Source organism: Aspergillus terreus, genomic scaffold (genome assembly GCF_000149615.1).
Source record: "Aspergillus terreus NIH2624 scaffold_8 genomic scaffold, whole genome shotgun sequence".
Taxonomy (NCBI): Eukaryota; Fungi; Ascomycota; class Eurotiomycetes; order Eurotiales; family Aspergillaceae; genus Aspergillus; species Aspergillus terreus.
In genome coordinates, this window is record NT_165931.1 from 446,553 (window position 1) to 471,942 (window position 25,390).

Genomic DNA, 25,390 nt, shown 5'->3' on the forward strand with positions numbered 1-25,390 from the left:
ACACGAAGGTGATATTTTCGATTCGTCAATAATGTCAGAAAGCCAACGTGGAGAGTGTCGTATCCGGGGCAACAGGGCGGGACCGAGATGGGAGAGAGCCAAGTCAACGGTCGTCCGTGAGCAATGTATGAGGTGACTCGCAGATCTAGATGTGGCTTGTCGCTCCAGAAGGAGGGTGTAGAGGCTTTCCTGATGAGAGGAGCGTTTGTGAGGAAAGGCAAATACAGAGAAGAGGTGAAGAGGGCAATGACGGAGACAAAACAGGAAGCCTCTGCACGTGATTCTCAACGTCATTGGGACGTGACTAAGCAATACCATGCCTCCTCCATAGTCATCTCATTCATACAAAATTAAATAACTGCCTCGTCAAGATTGATAGTCATCATGCCTGCATTGATTCACTAAATAGGTAGTATCACAACCCAACCCATATCCAAAGGATGAGACAAAACAGACAAGTCCACCATAGCTCCTATCCATGCTTATAGTACTGGTCACCCCATTATTCCACAAGACGCCAGTCAGCAGTAAAACAACGAGAAATTAGAAGAACATCAGGCAAAAACGATTAATAAAGAAGGAGGCCAGTATCATTCGGCCACGAATACATGCGTGTTCAGGAATGCGACCCGTTCGAATTCAGGTCGTGACTCGAATGCCCCATGTGGAGCAAGGAGGAAGATGATGGGCTGGAGGCAGGGTACTGCACATCAGTCGACGCATAGCCTGGGGACATGCCAGTGATGCCTGCAGCACCGGCAGAAGTTTGCCCCTTCAGCGCCCGATACTCCGCAAGTTGTGTCTGTAGCTCTTGCAGTACGTCTGCGATAGGCATCGCGTGGTCAGCGAGTCCATCGCCTGGCCCGAAGGGTCGAAGCATGTGGCGGATGCTGAGAGTCGTAATTGTCGTCTCGATGCGAGTAACTTGCTGTTCAACAAGGCTGACTACAGTTGAATCAGCGAGCTCCCCGCCATGATTTTTGACCACATTGAACAGGGCGACGTTCGGTTCCTTGAGCCGCGTCTCGCCTGGATATTCCAATGCCCCGCAGAGTCTTTCCAGACGGAGGGTGATTTCCCACAGGCGCCATATAAGATCAGTCTGGATTTCGAGCTGTGAATGTTTGCTTATCGTAGTTGGCGCATTCTCAGGCGCAGCATTCTGCTCCAACGTTGTTAACCGGCCAGAGAGAGAGTGAGGATAAATCAGGTAGAGCGGCTCCGGGTTTTCGAGGCCCTTCAGCTTCCGTTCTCCTTGGTCCTTGATCACGAAGCCTTGGCTGTTGAGCTGTTGAAGTTCGCGGCGAATATTATACCCGAGATTGTCCATGGCATAGCTTTCCTCCGAACCCGTGGACGCGGCGCGTTCGCTGTCAGCGAACACTTCCAGGTTTCGTTGAATATCACTCATGAAATCCGACGATACAAAGATCTGTCCGCCATCGGCGACTGCGGAGATACGCGATGCCCGGTTAACCATGGGACCGAAATAGTCCATTCGGTTGGTCACGGGATCCTTCTCGCATACAGGTTCTCCCCAGTGGACACCCATGCGGACAGACAATCCGCGGAAGATGATATTGTTGTCCATATCGTATTGAACCTGGCATTGGGGTTGTTCAAGGATCTCCGTCGGCCATTCGGCTTCCAGAAGTTGGGTTTGGCAATTGAAGCACCAGAGTAAAGCTGCAGTCGTTGTAGAGAACGCAACCATAAAAGCATCACCTTCGGTTTTGACTTCGTATCCACCGATGATACCCAGTTGTCGACGGAGAATATCATTATGGATTTGGATGGCAGACCGCATGGCATCCGGACAAGTTTCCCAGAGGCTAGTGGACTTCTTGATATCAGTGAAAATGATGGCCAATTCCCCTACAGGAGCATCCACATAGTCGAAACGGGCCAGACGAGAATCACCAGGCATGTTAGCCGGCTTCTTCGGACGTTTTGTGCTCGTGATCAGTTGCTCTTCGGGGGGTCCCAGGTAGACGCTCTGGTTCCTGATACGCTTCTCCCGCTTCTTCAAGTCACCAACACCCAGGATCATGACCATTAGCTTGTTCGTTGCTCCGAAGGAGATTGCGAGATCTCTGATTTTTTGCGCTGCAACCATAAGGTCTCTGCGCTCGGCCCTTGTCACATCAACAACCAAATCTGGTGTCACATAGTCCCAGAGCTCCCTTGATGCTAGAATAATCATTTCGTCCTGTTCCGTGAGATTTACGTGCATCGTATGAGGGGCAGCGATGACTGCAGGCATCAGCAGGAAGTGTCCAAACGACCTGGAGACAGAAAGAATGTCGTTAAGCTTGCCATGACGAGACACGAAGCCACCCGCGGCCCGTATTCTTGCCCGCTCATGGGATTCGGCTGGGTCATGGTTGCGAGTTAAGTGTCGAAATGATCCATCTGATTTGACGAGAATCGCCTGCGCATCGCCCACATTGGCGACATAAAGATCCATGTTGCGCAGGTAGAGCACAGTGGCAGTCCCACCAGACCGGATATCGTCTTTTGTCAAGCGCACCTTCTTCTGATCAGCGGCATCTTCATGGTATTGCCTGACATCCTCATCAAGGGACCGATAGCAGGCAAAAGCCATGTTCTTATTCAGAGCCAGGAACGACCGCCGTAGCGCGTCGAGGGGTGATTCTTGTTCATCCGGTCTTAGTCTCTTCAGCTCGCCAGAGAAAGTCTGGAGGAAGTTCTCATGTAGAAACTTGGCTATTCTTGAGCCACCAGTGGACTGTGATTGCCCATCGAACATTCCAACCACAGTTTCGATGTTATCCGGTTTCATGCGAGGCACAATCATATCAATAATAGACAAATGCTCACTCTTCCCAAGAAAATCTGCCATGCCGTACGCTAGAGAGCCAGCCAATGACGCTGATGTTCGCACACGACGGTCTTCGCTTTCCTCGGGGATCGTGGATGTTGTGAGAGTGACATCCATCAAGCCCAGGACTCGCAAATGAGTAAGCGAATTGAAGTCTGTCAGGTCAGTGCCTTGCGCGGCTGGCGATCCAAGAGATGATATGTTCGGCTTGATTTCCAGCCGCTTATTCCCGGAGAAATTGAGGTACTTCAGGTTCCGGTTCCAGTTCCAGTTCCAATCATATGGCCAGTTGGTCACGTTATACTTCAGCGAATTGCTCCCAACATCAAGAATTGCCAGCTTGCTGACTTTGCAAAGTTCTGCGGGAAGCACTTGGAACCGATTTGCGTTGATGTGGAGGACCTTCAAGTTACTTCCCTCTTCAAGGTCGTCAGAAGGCAGAGATGTCAACTCATTGCCCGAGAGGTACAGATCCGTTAGGAACGGCCACCGTCTCAGAAGCCCTTGCGGCAGTTCCGTCAATTCATTGTATGAGAGATTGACCACACGTAATTCAGGAATTAAAGACAGTTCCCGGAAAATATCGTCCTCCAGCCTATTATCAGCCAGGTATAAATTGCGCAGGGAACCTCCAAAGGTGGTCGCAACATGCTGAGAGAAATTGGAATCCTTCCTGGACGATGGACTGCCTTCATTGACCGACCGAGCCGCAGAAACTTTTCGCCCAGATTGTCCTAGAGAGGACGCCACGGAGGGCTTTCTGTAGCCGCCATTTGGCGAACTCCCTGTACTCAGAACCCCTCCTGAAGTTTGACTAGGTCGGCGGGGTTCCTGCTCGGCAAGGGCTCCTAACTCCTCATAGCTGGGAGTGGTCGAAATCCCTGGGGTTGGTAAGGGAGTTCCACCAGATTCGGTCGGAGGCTGGGGAGGAGGTCCACCGTGCTTTGGGAAGCTGTCCAACACGTTCGACGACACGTTGAGGGTTTCCAGTTTCAGGCAATACCAAATCTCAGAAGGCAGGCGGCTCAAATTGCACTCGCGCAGGTTCAAGTAACGGAGCTCGGTTAAGCACCCAATCGTAGCTGGGAGAGAGGCCAGCGGGTTCTTGATCATGCTGAAGTGCTCAAGCCTGCGGAGCTTCCCGATGTGCTGCGACATGGAAACGAAGTGGTTCTTGTCGAGCACGAGTTTAGTTAAGTTGGGCAAATTCTCAAAGAGCGAGTCACGGAATTGGACTAGCTTAGCGGAAGCAATGTTCAGGGAGGAAAGAGTCGGCATGGGGCCATCAATGTCGAACTGTGTGATGGGACAATGATCAATGAGCAACGTCCGCAATTTTGGGAAAGACCCTCGGAATTTGGAGACAGCGTTGTGGCCAATCTGCAACTGCTCCAGGCGCGGCAGTAGGCATAGGTTGTCGATGTTGGTGATCTCATTAAATCGTGCATCAATTTCCTTGAGATTTACCAAGTCCTTGAACGTCTCCCCCAAGGGGCCTTTTATGACATTATTTGTCATCCAGATCCGCTCCAGTGTGCTCAACTTGCCGATGTTCGGGAGCTCGGAGATGTTGTTAAAGCTGATGTCCAGGTCCACCAGACTCTTCAGGTTACAGAGGAACTCCGGAAAGACCTGAAAGTTGTTGGAGGAAATGTTGAGGCTCCTCAGGAACTCAAAGGCTCCAAAGTAACTCGGCAATTCCGTCAGCCTGTTGTTCGCCAGTTTGATCAGCACGAGGCCATGCAGCCTGTCCAGATTGGCATGGCTAAGATTTTCCAAAAAGTTATTGGACACATCCAGGTAGGTCAATCTACTTGCAAGACCGAAGCTTGCAGGTAGTTGTTCAGCCTCACATCCAATGAACTTGATCTCCCGCAGATTAATGCAACCTTGGATGAAGTCTCTTGGAACATCCAACGCCAGGTTTCGCGATAAGTTCAGGGATATGATTTCAGATGCTTTTTTGTAGAGCGTGATGGGGATAGTGACAAGACTGCGACCCTGAAGATCAACATGGCTGAACTTTTGCATTTTATTGAATCCAGGTTCGCCTTGGAGACTGCTGAGCCCGCTCAGCTTCGTGGGGAGGAAGGTAAAACGGAGGATATAGCTGTGGTCCTCCCGGCCGATTTCCTCGATCCGATCTTTCTGGGTGTAACCAATCTGCTCGAGCATCCGCTTCTGCATAAGGATAGGTTTCTCGCCCGGGTCAAGCTGCCGTGAGAGGTCGTTCTTTCGCATCACGATCTCGTAATTGTTGAGGTGTTCAGTGAGGAAAGATTTTCGACCCAGCAGCACGAGAATGTCGGCCACCGTAGCATTCAGCCCTGTTGACAACGTGGCAAAGGTGGAGTCAATACGAAAGACGCGAATGAAATAAGAGATACCATCCGCATCTGGTGCAGCGCGAGCAGTGGCCTGGGCAGTGGTGGGGAGTCTGGCTGTGTTCTCATCTCCGTGTTTCTTGACATGCCAGCTTTCAGGCGCATCCCAATGCCCGATCCTCCCTTCTTGGTCCTCGAAAGATGCGCCGTTGATTGACCGGTTTCGGTCGGCGGAAATCGCAGCGTTTTGATCTTTGATGATTCCCTCCATATGCGAGAGATCAGTATCAAGCGAGTACATACTTTGCTCGTCACCCTTTGCCTCTCGGGCCGGAGTCTCGGTACCAGGTCGACGGTTTCGCATCTTTGCAGATCCCAGAACAATTCTGGGGTCTCGTTTCCGATCCGAGTCACTCGCGTCCAGGTACCGCGGGGTCGACAAACCACTTTCAAGACTGCCCTGCCGGCCTCGCCTCGCAGGGGAGGGATCCCGTCGTGACGGTTTCGAGGAAGCCTTGGTCGTATCGTGCGCGCCCTTGGCTCCAGGGAAATGCTTCAGCGGCCCGTGCCCTATAGGACGGCGGATTTTATCGAGGATGGAGCGCTTGTTTTGTCCCGGCCCCGGGGAGTTTTGTCCTTGCTCGCGAGCATAAGCGCTTTGAACACTCGGCGTGGGGCTAGTCGAACGCCCAACCAGGGTGGAAGTCGAATTCATCGCCGCAGGGTAATTATTGAAGCTTCCCTCTCTAGAGGGTCGAAGTCCAAGCGACAGGTCATCGCGTCCTGTGGATGGACGAGCAGGGTATCCGGCAAGATCCCCGGCAACCGTTGGCTTCTCCTCTTTGCTTCGAGAATGACGATGTCCGCCCAGGTGTCGTCGCGCTGGTTCTTTCTGCCAGCCTTTGGCATTGGCTGCGGTACGACTGTCTGTGGGGGCTTCACGGACTGGAGCCTCTCCGTATTGAGGGATGTCATGGAAGCTTTGGTATAACCATGGCGTGATCTCGCTGGAAGGGAGCGGGGTATGTGCTGGTGGATTTTGAGAGGACGAGTCATCGTTTGCAAGTCCCGGTACGGGCCGTGTTCCATCTGAATTGGCACGTTCACGGGTTAGGTACTGCTCGATGTGTGACGGATTACCTGATTGGAGCTGCGCTGCGTGATCCGACTCGGGTCTTGGTTCACCTGGTCCCAAGTATTCGTCGCCGAAGAAGCCTTGTAATTTCTTCCGAAATCGAGCACTTGTACTAGACTTCGAACCTTGGCTGCTCACCGTGGTGGCGCTTGCGACAGAAGGCCGCCGATTGTCCATATTGTAATCGATCTCCAGCGGTTCGCTGGCATACGTGCGACCAGTTCCCGGGCGAAATGATGCCGTAGCGGGCGATGCTTCATGTTCGGAATCATGGAAGAACGTGCCGGACGAGTCGGTCGGGGCCATCTTCGGGGACGAAGGCCGAGAAGAGTTTGGGTTTTGCTGGAAGTAGTCAAACTGATGAGGATTCAAATGAGAGGGCCCGGAACCAGAGCTTGATGTCGGTGGAGGGCCGGGGTCGTCGGCGCCTAGCATTGCCAACGCTTTACGATGGCTGGCGAAACCAGAACCTTTACGCAGGTCCGTTGGGGACACATCTGGGGAGGCTCTAGAGAACATGGACGTATTAAACTCGGTCGCGGGACCCAGAGCGGGCGGCGGTGGCTTTCGACCCTGCGAACGGGATCTAAGAAAAGTCAGCCTGCATCGGATGAAACTAAAACGATCTCCTTTGGTTACATGGCGACATGGGTGAATCAGGACTGTTTCAAGATGGATACAGAGAACAAGACAAGTGCACGTGACTGTAAAGATAACAAGGAGTGCATCTGCATTTTTTTTTTTCAGGGAGAGGAAGCGCATTGTGGGACAAGAGATCCGTCTAGCCATCATCCCCGCGTGAAGCGTGGAGTTCAAAAATAGCATCCCTACCAGGTCCCGCATTACTCCAACTCCATGCATTAGAGAAAGCGACACAACATGGATTGGAGAAAAGATTTGATAAAAGTAAAGGACTAGACATGAAGCAGGATGCAGGGGGATTCTTACCTGTCTGCTCTGGCAGACGGCGGGAACGGGGATAAACTGCGACCGTTCGACATGGGTTGATTCGGGGGGCGACGATCGGTTTGACCGTCCCTGACCGTTTCCTGTGACATCCAGCTATGCCAGCTATGCGCGCCTGAGCTCTCAGAGCTGTGTCTCTCTTCCGGGTAATCACCGCCACTGGAGGCCATGCCTCAAGGATCCGGTATGGCGGCGTCGATTATGGCAAACGCGGGGGAGGTATTGGATGGGCGGCGGAGGGGAGACAAGGAAACATAGAAAATCAAGAGAAGCGCCACCATCAAACAGGGTTCCGATAACAGCGACGGGCGTGAGGCTTAAGCTTCGTAAACTGTCATGCGAACAAACCTTGAGGAAGGATGTCGAGGTAGACGGGAAAGCGGTCCGTAGGAAAACTCGCGGTCGGAATCAATCAATATAATCGATCGGTAGTAATTATATAGTATAATCGCGCACGGTGTACACGGGCGAGGTGTATATGCGGAAAGATGAGGTTATCTGGCGAAGTCGTAGTGTTTTGCTGATCGTCGATGGGCGACAGTGTCCGGTGTTCTTTCATGTTCTGACGGAAGAGCGGCAGCGGTCAAAAATCGCCATCGCACATGTTGCGAAGATAGGCCAAGGGCCCATGATATGGTATGAGAGTTCGGAGGGAAGAAGTAAAGATGACTGAGAGTGGGGGTGAAGAAGAGAGAATGAGGAAGAGGGGGGAGAAGAGGGGCGGTGGAAGGTTGTCGACGTGGTGGTAGGAGTGAGGAGGAGATGGAGAAGAGAAAGAGTCGGAGGGAGGAAGCGTCAGAGTTGCGGCTCCGAACCACGAGCTTTCTCCCGCTAAACCGGAGAGAGTAGTCAGGGAGTCGGACCTTTTTCAACTGGCAAGAGAACTCGGGGCTCTCTTTTGGGAAGAATATATTGATTTTTTTTTTTTTTGTTAATCTTAACGTTCATATTAATATTATGATAAATATTAAGAATAACGCATTCATCTACTATACACTCACTATTCGACCCTCCTGAAAATGGGAGGGGAGACAAGACGATGGGTCCGTGAGGATGTCCGTGCAGTGGCCGGCTGCAAGATCCTCACGATCTATCCCCCTCTCGGCATGCCCCGTAGTCCCTACCTATCTGTCCTTTATCCGTTGCGAGCTGAGAACCCTCCGCGATGGGCTCCTCTCCAGCGATCTCAATTGATTCGAAATTGAACCCGTGTCCTGCCATACCAAATTGCGGTAGGTGTAGGTCCTCCTGAACATGTGGATGACTAAGAATTCTCCGAGTGACGTATAGGAAGGTACTCTTGGTTTGATCAACATTCGACATTTGTCGCAAATCTGTCGGTTGCTCATCCCACGAAATCCCCTGTGGGATTCATGTTCATCATTCAGGTGGCAGTGGGAAGTAGACAATAGGGGTCACCCCTGGTGGGGATCCTCTGGACAGCACGGAGTAGGTAGATCATTGACAGAACGTGGCGTAGTACTGGTTGCCCTAACTTAACCTCATGACCACCAGGCAGTGTTGTGTGATGACACCGCATCATATCACCCTCTTCATCCATCCACTGATGTGTGAATTCGACTTTTTCAGATTAATTTAGGCACTTAGGAAACAACTCACTGTAGACCAATACCAAGATTCTTGGGTGGGCCACATCATGGCTCGAAATGCATGGCGAGCTCCGACCCAAGGTCTATTGATCACAGGGTCACAAGCGAGACATGCAAGTGGACAGCTCATCCGTAAAAGGAGGTATCCAGTGGAGGAAACTGTGGTACAGGATTGATCTCATATGATAGTCTTAATCCACGCTGTTCATCAATTCAATCAAAGTGACGGGCCCGTAGAAGGGGTAGGCAAAGTGGCGAGCAAATATATATCTTGGGTAAGAGAGGCTGGGGTGGGGCCCGATAGGCGGTGATGAAACAACAACTTGTAGGAGTGTTGTACTAGTACTCCGCAGGTTGCATCTGACCCGGGTTGCATAATTGGGACTCAGGTGAGTGCGAGGTCTATACGGCGTAGTACCAGTAGATTGACCTACCTACCTACCTCCCATCAGACACCCTTCATGATCATGGTGGACATCCGATCGAGTGGTAGCTTTCAACCACGGAATGTGTCAACGATCGATAAAAATGCGTGGGGAGCCGCAGCTGTCTAAGAGGCCCAGCCACATTTAAGGTGTAGCCAATCATCATGCGGCTTCGGAGGTTGCCATGCGGATAGCGCCAATTTAGACCCACCGGAGCTGGAGGGACTGGCTGGTACTTTCGTTAGGTAGGACCTTCGGCCGCCTGCTTTGTACCCAGAGGTACCTCGTCGTCTGGGTAGATCAAAATAGAAACGAAGGAGGCTGGACTGCCTACCTACCTACCCAAGTAGGGTACCTTACTACCTCACAATCTTCACCGGCTGGTCCCTTCCTCCTTTATAATCTGTCTTGCGCCTCACGAGGCACCTTAGTCACTAATTCACCTCTCGCACTTCGTCAACAATCCTTCTCCTCCGCTCCTGTCTTCCACTCCTATCCTCTCCCCAACCTCGCACTTTTCTCCCCCAAATTTAATTTTTTGATTTCTTCTGGATAAAACAATCCTTGGACTCCGTTGGTGGGTGCCGTTTTTCGTGGTCTTTCCCATTTGTCGCCGACTGTTTTGTTTATGACCATGAGGTTTCCCGTGGTGGGCGTGGCCTTAGGCTTGCTCTCATCGATCCTGGTGGAAGCACAGACATACACAGACTGTGATCCTTTGCAAAAGTGTACGTCCCTATTTCACGTCGCTCTTGAAGCCGGAAAATTCCCAACTGACCTCACCTCCAGCCTGTCCGCCCGACCCTGCTCTGGGCAAGTCGGCATCCTATGACTTCACCAAGGGTTACTCGTCCGATTTTAAAGAGACTGGAAGCCCATCGTACGATAACACCAAAGGCGCCAGCTTCACCGTCGCGAAGCAGGGCGATGCCCCGTTGATCCAGTCCAAATGGTACATCATGTTTGGACGTGTCGAGTTCGTGATCCAAGCTGCTCCCGGAACGGGAATCGTAAGCAGTGCAGTGCTTCAGTCGGATGATCTCGATGAAATCGACTGGGAGTGGCTGGGCGGCAACAATGCCCTGGTGCAGAGTAACTACTTCGGTAAAGGGAACACCGACAGCTTTAACCGCGGTGCCACTCACGACAACCCCGGGAACCATGATGGATTCCACACCTACGCCATCGATTGGACCAGTGAGCACATTATCTGGCAGATTGACGGCGAGACGGTCCGCGTGCTCACCCCTGAAACTGCCCAAAGTAATCAATATCCGCAAACTCCCATGATGGTCAGGGTGGGCGTTTGGGCAGGCGGAGATCCGAACAATCCGCAGGGCACGATCGGTAAGCTTTAACCACTCATGGTGACCGGCCGTGTGGCATACTAATGTGATCCTCCAGACTGGGCCGGAGGAAAAACCGATTACAGTGCGGGTCCCTACACCATGTATCTCAAATCACTCAAGGTGGTCGATTACTCGACCGGTTCATCATACTCGTATGGCGACAACAGTGGATCGTGGCAGTCTATTACCGCCGAAGGGGGAAAGGTCAATGGGAATATCAACGCAGACACTATTTCATCGGTCGAGTCGACGCCAACAGTGACGGCGACTGTCAACAACATCCCGATTCCGTTCGATGGGACACACCGCGAAACGTCGAGCTTTTCAACGCCAGATATCTATCCCTGGGTTCCCCGGCCGACCTCGCTTTCGACTGATACTGGTCTGCCTAGTGGCTGGACATTCTCTAGTTCCGGACAGGTCCAGCCGCCCCCGAGTGCGGCTTCAGTGAGTGAGCATCACCTTCACTTCCCTCATTAACATGATCCTATTGCTAAATCCCTCTCCAGTCTACGTTCCGATCTACATCAGCCTCATTGCGTTCCTCGCTGGATTTACCATGCCCCTCTGGCACTGAAACAGGCTCCAGCATACCTTTTACGACGTTCTCTACGACCTCTCATGCGACTACCACTTATCACTCGACTACTGATTCTGTAAGCAAAACAGACGGTGGCCGGCATTCATCCACACCAACTCCTACGGTTCATGCTGCGCCTAACGTGGATGCAGCCAATCAGGCTAGTGCACCATTCTGGATAAGCGCCTTGTGCATCGTATTGGCTATGGTGCTCACCACATTTTGAGTGTGCCACTGGCACAGCACATCGACTGCGTGGACTTGCACATAGACCGGAATCCACGACCGACATGGGATACGAGATCATGAGTTTACATGCGACGATGAGATGAAATGTATGTACATAAGCAGGTTCTCCTGCTTCGTTTCTTCACGTGTTTTTTTAGACTGTACTTATTATGATTACTGGAACCAAATTTATGACCTACTGGTGGTTCTTGGTACAGACAGGTGGATGAGATCCCCAGTTCAGGACGAGAACCTCCATACACCACCGTTATGGCTACTCCTTATTAATTAGACCTATCCATAGCCGGAACTTCATTCAAAGGATATATATTCCTCCACAAACAGAGCTGCAACAGCGCATTATACCACGCTGGTAGACATTCCATTTTTTCGAGGAGCCAGTGGAAGCAACCTCCGTAAACCCATATACGGGGTATTGACCGGGCTGTTTGCGCCAGTATAGAGGAAGACATCATACAGCCAACCGCCAAACGTACAGCCTAGGAACGGAGCAATGATCGGGACCTGCAAGCCTCCAACCGTCAGCCTACATCGTTGTCCAACCCAGAAGCAAACCACTTACCCAGAAGTAATAATTCCCCGCCTTCCACACCTCAGGCCCATACCCGATCATATATGAGACCAGCCGGGGTCCGAAGTCCCTCGCCAAGTTAATCGCATAGCCCGTCTCCCACCCGAAGCACGCACCAATGCCAAAGACCACAAAGAAGAGGGCCAACGGGGTCAATGGGCCCGCCGCGAGATTGCCCCCATCATTCAGCGCAAAGATCAGGAACATGAGGATGGCACTGGCGATAAACTCGGAGAAGAACTGCCCTGTGCGCGTCATGAACGCCGCCGGGTACGTGCAGAAAATGCCCCCCGTTGCGGTCGACGAGTACCCCGGCACCGTTCGGATGTCGGGTCCGCCCTCATACACGTCGATGGCTGAGCGGGTAGTTCCCGTACACGATGGCCGCGCCTACCATGGCCCCGAGCAGCTGGGAGAGAGCATACACGGGCCAGCGCCGCCAGGGGAACCGCCGCAGGACGCAGTTAGCGAAGGTCACGGCGGGGTTGATGTGCGAGCCTGATGGGCTGCTGACGTAGACACCTAGCATGACGCCGAGTCTGGGGTGTGTTAGGGTGGGCTTGGAGACCATAGGAGAGGGAGGGGGAGGAGATGGTGGTGGAGGTTGCTTACCCCCAGCCCCAGGAGATGGACTGGTAGGAACCCTTTTCGTTGCGGCTTAGAGTCACCTGGGCGACGACGCCGTCACCGAAGAGAATGAGGATCATGGTTCCGAAAAATTCGGAGAAGGCGTCGCGGCAGTAGGCGCGGATGCTGGTCCAGCGGAGGGAGGGCGGTATGGACGAGTCTTGCTCGATGAAGATGGGGGTGGTCTCGGGGTCAGGGCTGTCCTGGGTGGATCGCGGGTGGAGGGAGACATGAGGGACTTCTTTTGAGGGCTCGATGTCCATGGCTAGGTTTGTTTGGGATTGTTCTGTTGGATAGTCTTGCTGTGGACGGGACTTGGGATGCTGGGCGGGACGTGAGGGAAGTTAAAGTATGGGATAGGGGATGTATATGTGGTGGGATGGGTGTACATGGTGCTACTGGTGTGGGTTTACACAGTCTCCCTCACACGGCGCCTTTTGAGATTGGACATTGTGCCGACGGATCGGGGAGTTTCTGGGGATAGACATGCTTCTGAGGTAAAACCCCGTTCGTCTATACTATGTGTATAGACTCATTGACTGGGTACTCTCGCTGGACATGCCGATATGCTAGCCAATGGGCTGATGATTGTACGTACGCAACGGCGCAAAGGAGCATGTTCTCCAGCTGACCAGAACTTCTTCTTGCAGAATGACATTAGTATGTCCAGATATTGCATTGGTATGTTTAAGCACGCACATGTCAACCGCTCACCCGACGGTGGCACTGTCGAATCCTGGCAGACGTTGATGGGAGTCTCGCCCTCTCCCACGGCGAATCGTCCCATTCAGTATTACTGTCGTTCTGGCCGCCGAATGATATTGAAGCCGTCGTAGCCGGCGCAGGCTGGTGTTACCTTGCGTCCGGCTTGGGTAGTAGCCATTTGCGCAGGGGTTGTATGGTGGCAGTGGCATCGTGGTTCTCCGAAGGCTTTTGGGGTACTGCAGCATAATGTTCTTTCTTAAGAAAAGGGACTCTCCTTGGTGCTGTCGGCATCAGGTCCAGGATTTTGGATAGACATGCATAGATATGCTGGTGGTCGTTGAGATGAGGCTCTGGATGCCCTGCATCTTGCTCCACAGTGGCCTGGACGGTGTTCGCAGACGTCGATGTGCGTAGTTGATCATTTCCGGGTCCCCCCCCCGCAATCTGTCGCTGTCAGTGTGGGGGATGCATGACTCCACGGGCGGATCGCAATGCTGATCAGTCTGGAGACCAATGTCGGTCTCACGAGAGGAAGTATGACCACCAGCGTGGCTAGCGTGTCTAGCGTGGCTGCGGCCAGACCACTGTCAAGAAGCCGTGAGGAATCATGGATGTGACGGTAGGAAGGACAAGAGAGACGGGGAGGTGGAGAGGAAGAGAAGAAGATAAAGGGAAATCCGTGAACTAATCCGGAAAAGAATGCCGTGGGGCCTCAGGCCTCTCTCGTGTTTGTTCCCTTTGGCTTCCTCCGTCTACCTTTCTCTTCCTTTCCTCTTCATTCCTAATTCCTCTCTTCCTCTATCACGGGATTGTCAAATCTTCCCTCCGTCGGACGGTGACATTCACAATAATCGCACCAATCACGGATGCTTCCCTCACCCTGGCGTTCCTGTGGGCTGACTGCTCCCAGGCTATCCCAGCACTCCATCTTCTGCGAATGAAACCCTCGCCTGGGGTCTAGGCGTTGGCCCATCCCCGACGCTAGGGACCTTCGATTCTCTCGGCTCATTCGATGCCGATGGCTTCGGTCAACATACCAAGTGGTCATCCCCTCCATTCTAGCTCGGCCCAAGTCAGATGGCCCCGCAGATACATCCCCTATGCCATGACAGCGGAGACGCGTGTCTGGCGGGCATGGGGGTTTAAATTATGACGGCCTACGCTCCACCGTGTGTGTGTCTTTGCGGTTCCTCTTCTGTACTTTTTGTCTGAGAGACATTCTGCGACTCCATTTCGTCCTACACGTTTCTCTCGCATGGCACAATTTGGCTGAAAATGCAACAAAAAGAAATGTTTGTCGGTTCAATTGACCAAGGTACCACCAGCACCAGGTTCCTCATCTTCAACCACGAGGGGGAACCCGTTGCATCGCATCAGGTGGAGTTCACTCAGATCTACCCTAACCCAGGGTTTGTCGTCTCCTTAGTCTGGACTTTGGAATTGCGCGGGATTGCTAACTGCTAGCAGATGGCATGAACATGATCCTCTGGAGCTCGAATCGTCGGTGTACACCTGCGTCGAAGAAGCAGTAAAGAAATTCGAAGCCACCGGCTACTCGCGCGAGACCATCAAGGGCATCGGCATCACTAACCAACGAGAAACCACCGTAGTCTGGGACCACGAAACGGGCGAACCACTGTACAATGCTATAGTTTGGACCGACACTCGCTCCCAGTCCATTGTTGACGAATTGAAGAAGAGACCCGAGGCTTCGCAACTCCAGCAGCTGTGTGGGCTGCCTCTCTCTACATACTCGTCTGCAACCAAGCTCCTATGGATGCTGGAGAATGTCCCACGCGTCAAAGATGCCTATGAAAGAGGAACACTGGCATTTGGCACGGTAGATACATGGCTGGTGTATCGTCTGAACGGTGGGCATGCTGCGAATGTCTTTGTGTCCGATGCCACCAACGCGTCGCGGACCATGTTCATGAACCTGGAGACACTGCAATACGACAATTTCCTTCTCGATTTCTTTGATATTAGAGGGAAAATCCACTTTCCCAAAATTGTGCCGTCATCGCACTCAACAGCGTATGGGGTGCTGTCAACCGGCATCCTCCAGGGAGTCCCCATTCTAGGATGCCTTGGAGATCAGTCGTCCGCGCTGGTCGGTCAAAAAGGATTCTCTCCTGGGATGGCAAAAAACACCTATGGCACTGGATGCTTCCTCCTGTACAATGTGGGCGATAAACCGGTCATTTCGACGCATGGATTGCTGGCGACGGTGGCATACCACTTTGACGGAAAACCCGTGTATGCCCTCGAGGGGAGTATCGCAGTAGGCGGGTCAGGTGTCAAGTTCTTACAGGACAACTTGGAGTTCTTCAGCGCATCCAACGAGGTGAACGAATTGGCGCTTAGTGTGGAAGACAATGGCGGGTGCGTCTTTGTCACTGCATTCAGTGGCCTTTTTGCGCCCTACTGGATCGACGACGCCAAGGGAACTATTTGTAAGTTCATTGCTACTACAGTAGATTCATCTACTGACATGACTAGTTGGAATCACACAATACACCAAGAAGGGCCACATTGCTAGAGCCACTCTGGAGGCAACTTGCTTCCAGACCAAAGCTATTCTGGACGCCATGGAAAAGGATAGTGGACACGCCTTGTCTGAACTAGCTGTTGACGGAGGTCTCAGTAACTCGGATCTAGCCATGCAGGTATGCACTCATAAACAACCTATATTTACCTAAGAACAACTTCATACTAACGCGGTGCCGCCAATAGATCCAAGCAGACCTCATCTCAATCCCAGTATACCGCCCAAAGATGCGTGAAACCACTGCCCTGGGAGCAGCAATTGCAGCTGGCCTGGCAGCTGGACTCTGGCGCAACTTTGCCGAGTTGCGCGATATAAACCGTGCAGGAGGAGCTGTTTTCGAACCGCAGGTCAGTCGCGAAGACAGTGCCAAGTCATTCGCTATGTGGGAAAAGGCCGTGAACATGTGTCGCGGGTGGGTTGGGGAAAAGGCACCTCCAATCATCCAAGACCAGAAGCAACAAGAGCCAGAGATTGTACAAAGTAGTGATGCTCTGACAATACCTTTGGCGAAGACTGTGACGGAAATCAAACTGCCCAGAGCGCCTCTCGTCAATCTATCCAGCAATTTGGATGATGCGGACGAAGATGACTTGTACCTTGAACTTCGAAAGGTGGACATCTTGCAGCGATTGAAGAAGCTTGCCAAGCTTAAGCTTACATATTTGTAAATACTTTTGTCTGTGATTAGTTCTGCAATTGGCCAATAGTATCTCTGTTCTGGAAATGACCGATATGGACTGCATACATCGCGACATTGTCAGTATCATCCTTGAAGCGAAGACTGCCAATGTCATGTTAGTGAATGGCAGGAAGGTCTTTGTTCCAGCAAAAGGAAAGAACCGTTAAGGCAACATCCGAATAAGTTCAAGGAGAAGTAGTGCAGTGAACCTGTTGAATGCTCATGTCTGTATAGACGTAGGCAAGTGACGTATGGTTGTTCCCAGAGAAGGCTTCTTAAGTCAGTTTCTTTATTATTTTTTTATCTGCTGAACATTGTGAAGAAACAATAGCTTTGTCCAGGTGAGTGCATTCACCATGGTATTCTTTGTAACTATCTTGGCTTCACTCGGGAGGTCCCTTCAGTATAGACGCAATCTACCGCAATATACCGCACCAGAGAAAGTGGCACAGGTTTGTGGAAGACTATATAAACACGTAGTTTGATAACAAGCTAGAGCTCCTTGTGCACTCTACACCATATCCTCGTGCTTTTTGTAACCTTTTTCTGCGCAATTGCTGCTACATATCTACCCTACATCATATCCCACAATCCTCATACATTTACATCCAACAGAGAAACAAACGCCCATGTCCATCCTCAAGCTTCCCAATGAGCTTCTGCTCAAGATTGGTGATGCTTGCGAAACCCGCAGGGACCTGAGTGCCCTGAGCCGTACCAATTCCTCCATGTACCAGCTCTTGAACAGACAGATGTACCGCAATGCGCTGAGGGAGCATGATGGCAGGATCTTCCTAGAAGCGCTTAGAGACAAGAAAGACGACCTCGTACGCGGACTAGTCGAGGTATCAAACACCATTCAAGGCTTCTCATGGATGAAGTTCTGCTTCATCTGGTATGATGGAATTACCATTCGAGGAACCGTCCGCTTCCTAATTGCACGAGAACAAGACCTCGACATCCACGCGCCAAGCCCCTTCAATGGACAAATGATGCTGAAGAGCATCGTCGAAGAATCTGACGGTATAGCCATTGACATGCTGATGGAGTGGAAGGGTGACGAACTGCTATCCGAGCCAGCGGCCACCCAACTTCCCTTCGTCAACTACGCCGCCAGACTTGGAGACACCGACATCATCAGAAGACTGCTGAGTTATGGCTTCCCAATCGACTTCAGAGACGAGCAGGATCGGACCCCGCTGATGAGCGCAGCGGCCAACGGGCACGACATGGCGGTCAGGATGCTGTTGGAAAGCGGCGCCTCGGTGTTCCTGACAGACAGACACTACGGGCTCACGGCGCTGGGCTGGGCTCTGCGTCGAGGCACAAGCGTCGCATCTGTCAGACTTTTGCTCATGTACGGCAGCGACCCGAACATGCATGACAAGCACAACAGACATCTGGTCCTCACCCCGCTGCACTCGGCATTCAAGGGCGCCATTATGCCCCTTCTCTGGGCCGGCCTCTCGTTCACCGACGACGAACTTCATATACCACACTTCATGTTCGATTTTGCCTGCCTGTACGGCCTCGACGACGTGGCGCGGTGGGTCTACAGGCGGTGGCCGGCGCTCGTGAAGACAAACGGCGGCAGCCTGCCGTGGTATTTCCTTCTCCACGCGGTGCAGGGTATGTCCATCCGGGTCGTGAGACAGTTGCTGGAGTGGGGGGCCGACCCAAACCTGGGCGGGCCGTGGGACGAGTCGCCGCTCAATTGCGCGCTGAAGTATGAGGATATAAGGGCCGTGGTCATCGTCAAGGATCTGTTGAAGTATGGGGCCGACCCCAACGTCGTCGATAAGCTCGGCAGCCCGCTGCAATTCGCGCTGAGGTTCGAAAAGGAGCGCTCGATTGTCCTCTGCAGGCTCTTGCTGGCGTTCGGGCTGGACCTGCGTCGGCATCGTCGCGCGAGCGTCGCCGTGCTGCTCTATCTGGCCGTCGATGCGAATGATCTTGACATGGTGAGGCAGATGGACGAGCAGGGGGTGAGCATGAATCTCGCTTCGGAGAGCCTCCCGCTGCCTATCATCCAGGCTATGGAGCATGGGTATGTCTCGCTTGTGAACTATCTCCTCTGCCGTGGCGCGAGATATGACGTTGCCAACCGCCATGGTCAGACTGCCCTGACTTGGGCTATTGTGAATGGCCACGTGGACACAGTTCATATCCTTCTGTTTTTTATTGATTTGGAAGAGCGGAGGGATGAGATCGAGTCTGCGTTGGTGACGAGTTTGCTTCGTGGCGATGATCGAGTGTATCAGGCTCTTGTTCGTGCAGGATTTGACCTGCCAGAGGACCTTATCGGTATCCAGCATCTCTTTGGAACTGCCTAGATGTGAATGGGAGAAAGGAGTTTGTGATAGAGGTTGGCTTGGAGTTTGGAGTTTTGTGAATTATGGGTTTGTTCTGGTGTGCTCTAATACTAATAACTAATTGTCAAAGCTCAACGAGACGCTGTATCAGAATCCAGATGTTTGGGGCTCCTATGTGACGCTGTCCATGATCCTAAGTGCATAAACATAAAGTACCTATAAGCCAGTTGTAATAGATACTCTCTGATTCTGTAGAGACTGTACTTTCCAACATTTCGCAGTACCTCCGTAACCGAAGACCTCTATATAGAAAGGTCAAGCAAACGGTCCGTTGTTGTTCGTCTTTTCGAGACCATACAAAGTGCCATAGCTTCACCTTCTTGATTAAACGATACTCATTGAATTGCTTCAAAGTCATCGTTCTCCATCTGTAATGACTTATGATCTACCTACAATGAGTGATAGAATTCAGCATAAGACCGTAGTGAACCTCCTCTCCAAGATGAATGTGTGATCATGAATATACTCCCCCGATGGGCCCTTTTCTTCCCACCTTTTTGTTCTGATCTTCTATATATATCTCCTTCTCTCCCCCTCATCTCCAGACCTTCTTTCTTCCTCTTCATCCTCTTCCTTTCTCACCTACCACTAGGTGCTTTGGCACTTGTTGATAGCGTGATGGTCACTTTCAAGCGTCAGTTCTTAAAAGTATTCCCCGTTTTCTATATCTTCCGACCCTCCGAGGGTCTTATCCCTTCGTCTCTCTCTCAGGCCCGTACATCTTCAGGCCTCGAATTCTTGAGAACTATCCATCACCTCGTTTCTACATCTTGTGTACCTCTAGGTGTCTTGGCACTTTTCGGTACTGTAACGGTTGGCCTGGCCCGCAAGCTCAGACTAGCCTCGGGCTATTCCTGACATTCGCAAAAGATGTCAGAACAGGTAAGCCATCCCGAATGATTAGCACATCAGACAGACCAGAGCTGACATCTTCCACCAGGGTGACATCACCCAGAGCTTTGATGAGCCCAGGGCAAGTTCGCAAGATAACGAACCGACCGTTGATCAGGTAAGAATCTCGAGGCGTTCAACAAGGATCAGTGCTGACTTTAGCATCAGGCCGGGTCATCTTGCCCGAGGACACCAATGTCAAGTTGGCTATGGGCATCCCCCAGCAGTCGGGCCCGCCCAACGAATGGAAGCCCAGTGGGTTCACTGTGGCCGGATATGTTGAAGACGCCGCCGCAGAAGACATCCAAGTTGTCTTCTAGGAGACCGTCTCGAAATTAATCAACGAGGAAGAGGCCACCGTCACACACGGAGGAAGTGTCAACTTCGAGATAAACGAAGCGCCAGTGAAGCGGCAGGTGAACGCACTGGTCAAGCTCCAGTCGAATGAGAACGGGGTTGGTCGATGGCTTGATCTTTTTCTCAACCAAGAATGCAATGCATTGCCAGATGTAGACCTCCTACATGGCATAGACAACAGCGTGGTCAACGCTGCGTTGGCTCGACTTCTTCGCCTGAGAAAATGGAACGCACAGCAGAAAGCTGCGTTCAGGTCCCTTCGTCGTACGAAAGGGGGCTGTGCCATTCTGGAGGGATTCCTGGGCTGCGGCAAGACCAGTGTCCTGGCCGCCACGGCCATCTTCCTCCATCGTTGCGGATTCAACGTCTTTCTCGTCGTTGAAAGAGCTCAGTTCGATGAGCTTAGCGCATTGGATCCTATCCAGTACGTGCGTATTCGTGGAGAGGTTGAAAAGAGGGCTAGAACATCTGCCAATCCGCTGGAGCCCGGTGCAGTCGTCGAGGAGAGCCTGGAACTCGAGAAGCACATCGCATTGATTGGTCACCTACAGGCCCTCAAGTTATCACTATCCAGAAGAGCGGAAGGAAACCCCGAGTACACTCTCTTGACACATGTCATGCGCAAGTGTATCGAACCAGTCACCAATGGTGGCGGATATTGGTGAACGTTGTGCCAGGGGCACAGATATGTTTCTGTTGCCATGGATGTTGTCGAGTCTCTCGTCAACCGTGGTGCTCTGAATGGAGTTACGTGCGCTATCATTGCCACATACTCCGAACAGAAGAAGGAGTACATTGGAAGGATGATGAGGCTCTCCGAGGGTTTGAACATTGCCTGGAAAGAAATGGTCAAAGTCGCCACTGTCGATTCTAAGGAAGGCCACGAAGCCGACGTCGTCGATTTGGATTAGGTTGTTGATTCAGGAACGAAATCCGGCCCAGGATTTGCGTCCGACAACCGCCGGACAAAAGTCGCTCTAACCCGAGCACGATCATGCCTGATCGTCGTGGCAAAGGGGGAGATCATCAACAAAGGTTGCCTCAGTCAGGCAAAACCGAGAGAGAATACTCCCGAGGTTCTCGTGCATTGGAGATTTCTCCTTGACCGCGAACTGATCGTTAACTGCCCCGCTCGTCTGGGGTTTTGCCTATCATCACTGTCACATCCCAGCCAGCTTGGGGTTCCTTCCAGCGAATGTTACCACGTTAACACAGATCTACCAGGATATCGCTCGGCTCTAGTAAGCCATTGCACATCTAAATGGCAATAGACTGAATCGCCACTTCCATGATAAGTTCGAAAAGGGAACCAAAGGTGAAAAGTGGTAGAAAAATCAAGAAATGGTCGTATTTAGCATCGCAAGGCCCAGCATCTTCAGACCTATAGGGTGTGGCATTTGTCGAAAGCCGCAGGTATGATGGGCAGACATAATCGTGCGTTGACGGAGTACGAAAAGGACGAGCTCAGTATGATTTTAGCAGTTCATTGACAATCCTCTCGTCCACTAATGTGTACCTAAATTCCTGAGAGCTCACCTCTCGCTCAAATACTGGTCGGCCCGTTGCTACCAGTTTGCTTGAACGTCTCTCCAGCATTTGTCTTTTCTTCAGTCCGTTCGATTATACTCAACAAGCCCAAATTCATCGTATATAATGTAATGTTCTGGATGGATAGCGTTGATCTTGTATTCCTTAGGTAGCTGTTATATGATTTCAGGATTCTCACCCACAATTAACAGTGGTTAGCTAGTCAGCTTGGCCATCGCTTCCCTCTTTCCTACCAGGATGCAGCCCCCACACATACGCATCCATAAGAAGTGCACTATTCGTATCTTTTGTCTCCTTCGGATTCAATTTGAATTGCCCCTCATATTGAAGTCTCATATGCAAGTACTTTTTCACCTCCCTCGGCACCAGTCCATCCGGATAGATGGAACGGTAAGCTTTGACCTCAAGCCGGTAACCCTTATACCGCGCACAGCAGTCACATAAAGGCGTACAATGACCAAAACGCCCTCGGCTACTCGTGGTGCCTCGTAGCTTCTCAGAGCAGCCACATGACCGAGCACAACATCCCCCGTTGGCAGCACATCGACCCTGAAGCCAGTCCCTGAGGTGCCCGTCTAGATCGCGTTGACGAGATGTCATAGCGCGGTATAGTGGTGTGTGTCCCATTTTTCTCTTTAAGAGATTCATCACTCCTTCAGCGGCTCGGATGTTGTCTCTGTATTTTCGAAGACTCCGCTCCAAATCCCCCCGTTGTTTTTTGTAACGGTCCATCTCAGCAAGGCCGTCTGGGGACTGACGCCTCCTTTCGTTATAAGCATTTAGCACTCTCTCGTGCGCCTGTGTTACCAGATGTACAACCTCTTCACACCTGAAGTATTCGGAAATATATTGCCACTGATCTTCGGTAAGCCCAATAAGTTGATGCTGTAGTTTGCGGAACTTTTGAGCATTCTCCCATCTTCCCGAACTCTCGAGCCTGGCCTCTATCGGCTTGCAGATGGCACTACTGGTTTTAACCAGCGTGCGTCGCACGGGGTCCGGTATAGACTTAATAAGCTTCATATTTCGAACTCAGCAAGTTGTCAAGAAGGAAGAGTACAGAACCACCTTGTTTGGGCACGATTGGGCATTTTATACATCGAAAGACGTAGGCAGATGCGAATATACATGCCATAATTGCACATCCCTGGATCATCTACCAACAGCATCTTTTCCAACCTCCCATAATATGACGTACTAACGATGAAATTTTCCGTGAACTATGACGATATCTAAGGCATACACTAGTGTGCTGAGACACTACATAGAAGCTGCAAGATTGCCGGCGCATCTGTAGAATAATTTCAATCGATGCGAAAGATATATGGTGCGCCAGACACCAAATAAGGGCCACTTCCATCCCTATATGATTCTTCAACGTCTGTCCGTCAGATATCTCGTAGTGTCGATTCAGCTTGTTACCTACCGTCACCATCCTGCGCAGAAGTCCAGCGTGTGAATCTCAACTCTGATCACTCATACGCATTCTCTCCACTGGAATGTTCAGTTGGGAATAATGGGACACATCATTCATTCTGTCTGTTTGCATCGGGCGCCAGTCACTCTGGGGCAAGAATCATGTTATACAGATTCCTGCAGCGACCGATGTGGGCTTGATTCATCGAACAATGCAAATATAGCATGAATGGGGTAGGGGATGAATTCACCTATGGCCGTCGCGGAGACAAAAATGCATCGTTCTTCCCCCTGATCTGACTCTTTCTTCCTCTACACCTCTCTGGAATTGCCTCGTATTACCATGCACTTTGGCCTTGACTTTGTCAAAGACGTTGACTGCCTTGTACGCTCGGCATGAGCCTAACAAGATTGAAAGCGGTTAAGATACGTAAAGACCAACGCGACCCCCATGGTCACCCATCCAGCGGTTGCTGATTGTACAAGGCCCCAAGTCATGACCTGCGTGTCGCGCGGTAAGTCGTGTCTCCCCTTATTCCAGGGAAGGCAAGCTAATGCATAATCGGGGGGCTTCAGTTAAGGTATTTGGCGTGACCATCCGCATTGATTTCCATCATGTGGGTTCCTTGGAACACTTCGTCAAATTTGTGATAATCCACCAGCATCTGTTGCTTGGGATGCTTATCGCACCAAATCTGGGAAGATTAGATACATCCATGGCAAGCAGATGCTCCGAACAATGGGGCAGTGATTTGGTGAAGTCCCGAGCGGAGGACCAATCCACGATGACTATTACCGTAAGGTGCCAGCGCCCAGAGGTGCTTTGGGCTGATGGCAGATGGTTGGATTGGAGACGACTACAGTCTTAACGAACCTGCATTTTTCAGGTCGGCAGGGTACAGCTGCCTGGTTCAGTGAGAGGTATGTATACGCAGCTTCTATCCAAATTCAGCTTCAGTAGTATGCAAGAAGGCTGAGACTTCCAGATTCGCCAGCAAGAGCATGCTCATGTCTGATTGTTGTGGCAAATGGCATCAACAATAACAGCCGTACTGAGACATGCCCGAGAAGGACCTCTCACAATGTTCTCGTCCGTTGGAAATATCTCCTTGTTACCAGTAGAACAAATTTGGATGCCAGCTAGAGAGATCACTTTCTGATCGACTCCGTTGTACTGGTTTCCGGACACGGTATTGCCCTTATGGAAGGCCTAGGTTCTCCTTCCCTTTCGTGCTTTCACATCGCAGTTTCCATTCAAAAGGTTTTTAACGCCATTTATAAGGCTCACACTTCTTCCTCCTCTTTCCGTCTTCTCCATCTGCACCATTGTTGTCACCAGCCGCTCTATTATTCTTCAACCTATCTAGGCATTATCGTTCCATGGGCTTCGCCCACCCTGTCCCCACGCCCTCGGTGCCGACGCCCCCGGTCTCCCTGCCACCCAAGACATGGGTGGTAATCTCGTTTACAGGGCCCTTGCTTGGGGCGGCGATCTTTTGCTGCGTGTTCCTCATTGTGAGGATCATCACGATCTAGTATGTTAGATTATATCAGACCTTTGGCAAGTTGAAGCTAACACAAGATCATTATAGCTTCCCGGAGCGGGGGGCCTATACCCCCAAGGACATCGAGGAGCTCCGGGTTCACATTCACATTCGCACTTTACTTTGAACATGCCGGCCATTCCACCCCAGCCCTCAATCCCGACCATCGCCATGGCGTCAATGCCGGGAATAACTTGCACCGCACACGGGCCTTGGTGGGGCCCGATGATCAACTATATTGTTGCGGCCATTGTGACTGCATATGCCTTGATTCGGTTGTCTGGTGGTGGTTTTCTATTCGAGTTCGGTGAGTACAGAAATAATATTGTCCCGGGGCTATACACTGATGTTCGGTACAGTTATTGACTTTACCGATGGCAAGCCAGTTGTGGATCTCTCCGTTAGCCGACAAGCAGACACCAGCTACGAGTTCAGACATCTGGCCTACCGTCGATCCTGGGGTATGCTGGACTCCTAGGGTATTGAATGTTGCCCATACTAATATGACGTGTCTTAGGCTCTGAAGGGACAACTGTTGGTCCCCTCAGGTTAAGTCTCTGAGTCTCCTGTTGCCACCAATAACACGGCGAAGAATGTACCAGCAAGTAATTGACAGGAAATCCTGCTGAAAAGAATACTCGGCGGAGAGACT

The 25,390-nt window shown here is 51.5% G+C and overlaps 8 protein-coding genes across 8 annotated transcripts; 5 read left to right on the forward strand and 3 right to left on the reverse strand.

Annotated features, from left to right (window-relative positions):
* Positions 1-616: 616 nt before the first annotated feature.
* Positions 617-7,437, reverse strand: acyA (adenylate cyclase acyA; the record flags this gene model as incomplete). Its single annotated transcript, XM_001214977.1, has 2 exons — positions 617-6,887; positions 7,250-7,437. The coding sequence occupies 2 exons, from the start codon at positions 7,435-7,437 to the stop codon at positions 617-619; spliced, it is 6,459 nt and encodes a 2,152-aa protein (XP_001214977.1).
* Positions 7,438-9,936: 2,499 nt separating this feature from the next.
* On the forward strand, positions 9,937-11,131 carry ATEG_05800 (glycoside hydrolase family 16 protein; the record flags this gene model as incomplete). The annotated part of the gene is made up of 3 exons (XM_001214978.1): positions 9,937-10,030; positions 10,092-10,649; positions 10,707-11,131. The coding sequence occupies 3 exons, from the start codon at positions 9,937-9,939 to the stop codon at positions 11,129-11,131; spliced, it is 1,077 nt and encodes a 358-aa protein (XP_001214978.1).
* An 828-nt stretch (positions 11,132-11,959) lies between these two features.
* ATEG_05801 (MIP/aquaporin family protein) lies at positions 11,960-12,941 on the reverse strand (the record flags this gene model as incomplete). Its single annotated transcript, XM_001214979.1, has 4 exons — positions 11,960-11,992; positions 12,043-12,291; positions 12,446-12,590; positions 12,664-12,941. The coding sequence occupies 4 exons, from the start codon at positions 12,939-12,941 to the stop codon at positions 11,960-11,962; spliced, it is 705 nt and encodes a 234-aa protein (XP_001214979.1).
* Positions 12,942-14,673: 1,732 nt separating this feature from the next.
* On the forward strand, positions 14,674-16,599 carry ATEG_05802 (glycerol kinase; the record flags this gene model as incomplete). Its single annotated transcript, XM_001214980.1, has 4 exons — positions 14,674-14,792; positions 14,851-15,836; positions 15,883-16,049; positions 16,117-16,599. 4 exons carry the CDS (start codon positions 14,674-14,676, stop codon positions 16,597-16,599), a joined length of 1,755 nt encoding a protein of 584 aa, XP_001214980.1.
* Positions 16,600-17,239: 640 nt separating this feature from the next.
* On the forward strand, positions 17,240-18,943 carry ATEG_05803 (ankyrin repeat domain-containing protein; the record flags this gene model as incomplete). The annotated part of the gene is made up of 1 exon (XM_001214981.1): positions 17,240-18,943. One exon carries the CDS (start codon positions 17,240-17,242, stop codon positions 18,941-18,943), a length of 1,704 nt encoding a protein of 567 aa, XP_001214981.1.
* Positions 18,944-19,852: 909 nt separating this feature from the next.
* On the forward strand, positions 19,853-20,895 carry ATEG_05804 (uncharacterized protein; the record flags this gene model as incomplete). The annotated part of the gene is made up of 3 exons (XM_001214982.1): positions 19,853-19,864; positions 19,923-19,991; positions 20,227-20,895. The coding sequence occupies 3 exons, from the start codon at positions 19,853-19,855 to the stop codon at positions 20,893-20,895; spliced, it is 750 nt and encodes a 249-aa protein (XP_001214982.1).
* A 1,081-nt stretch (positions 20,896-21,976) lies between these two features.
* Positions 21,977-22,801, reverse strand: ATEG_05805 (uncharacterized protein; the record flags this gene model as incomplete). The annotated part of the gene is made up of 1 exon (XM_001214983.1): positions 21,977-22,801. The coding sequence occupies one exon, from the start codon at positions 22,799-22,801 to the stop codon at positions 21,977-21,979; it is 825 nt and encodes a 274-aa protein (XP_001214983.1).
* A 1,841-nt stretch (positions 22,802-24,642) lies between these two features.
* Positions 24,643-25,299, forward strand: ATEG_05806 (uncharacterized protein; the record flags this gene model as incomplete). Its single annotated transcript, XM_001214984.1, has 4 exons — positions 24,643-24,729; positions 24,787-25,045; positions 25,098-25,199; positions 25,256-25,299. The coding sequence occupies 4 exons, from the start codon at positions 24,643-24,645 to the stop codon at positions 25,297-25,299; spliced, it is 492 nt and encodes a 163-aa protein (XP_001214984.1).
* Between the last annotated feature and the right edge of the window lie 91 nt (positions 25,300-25,390).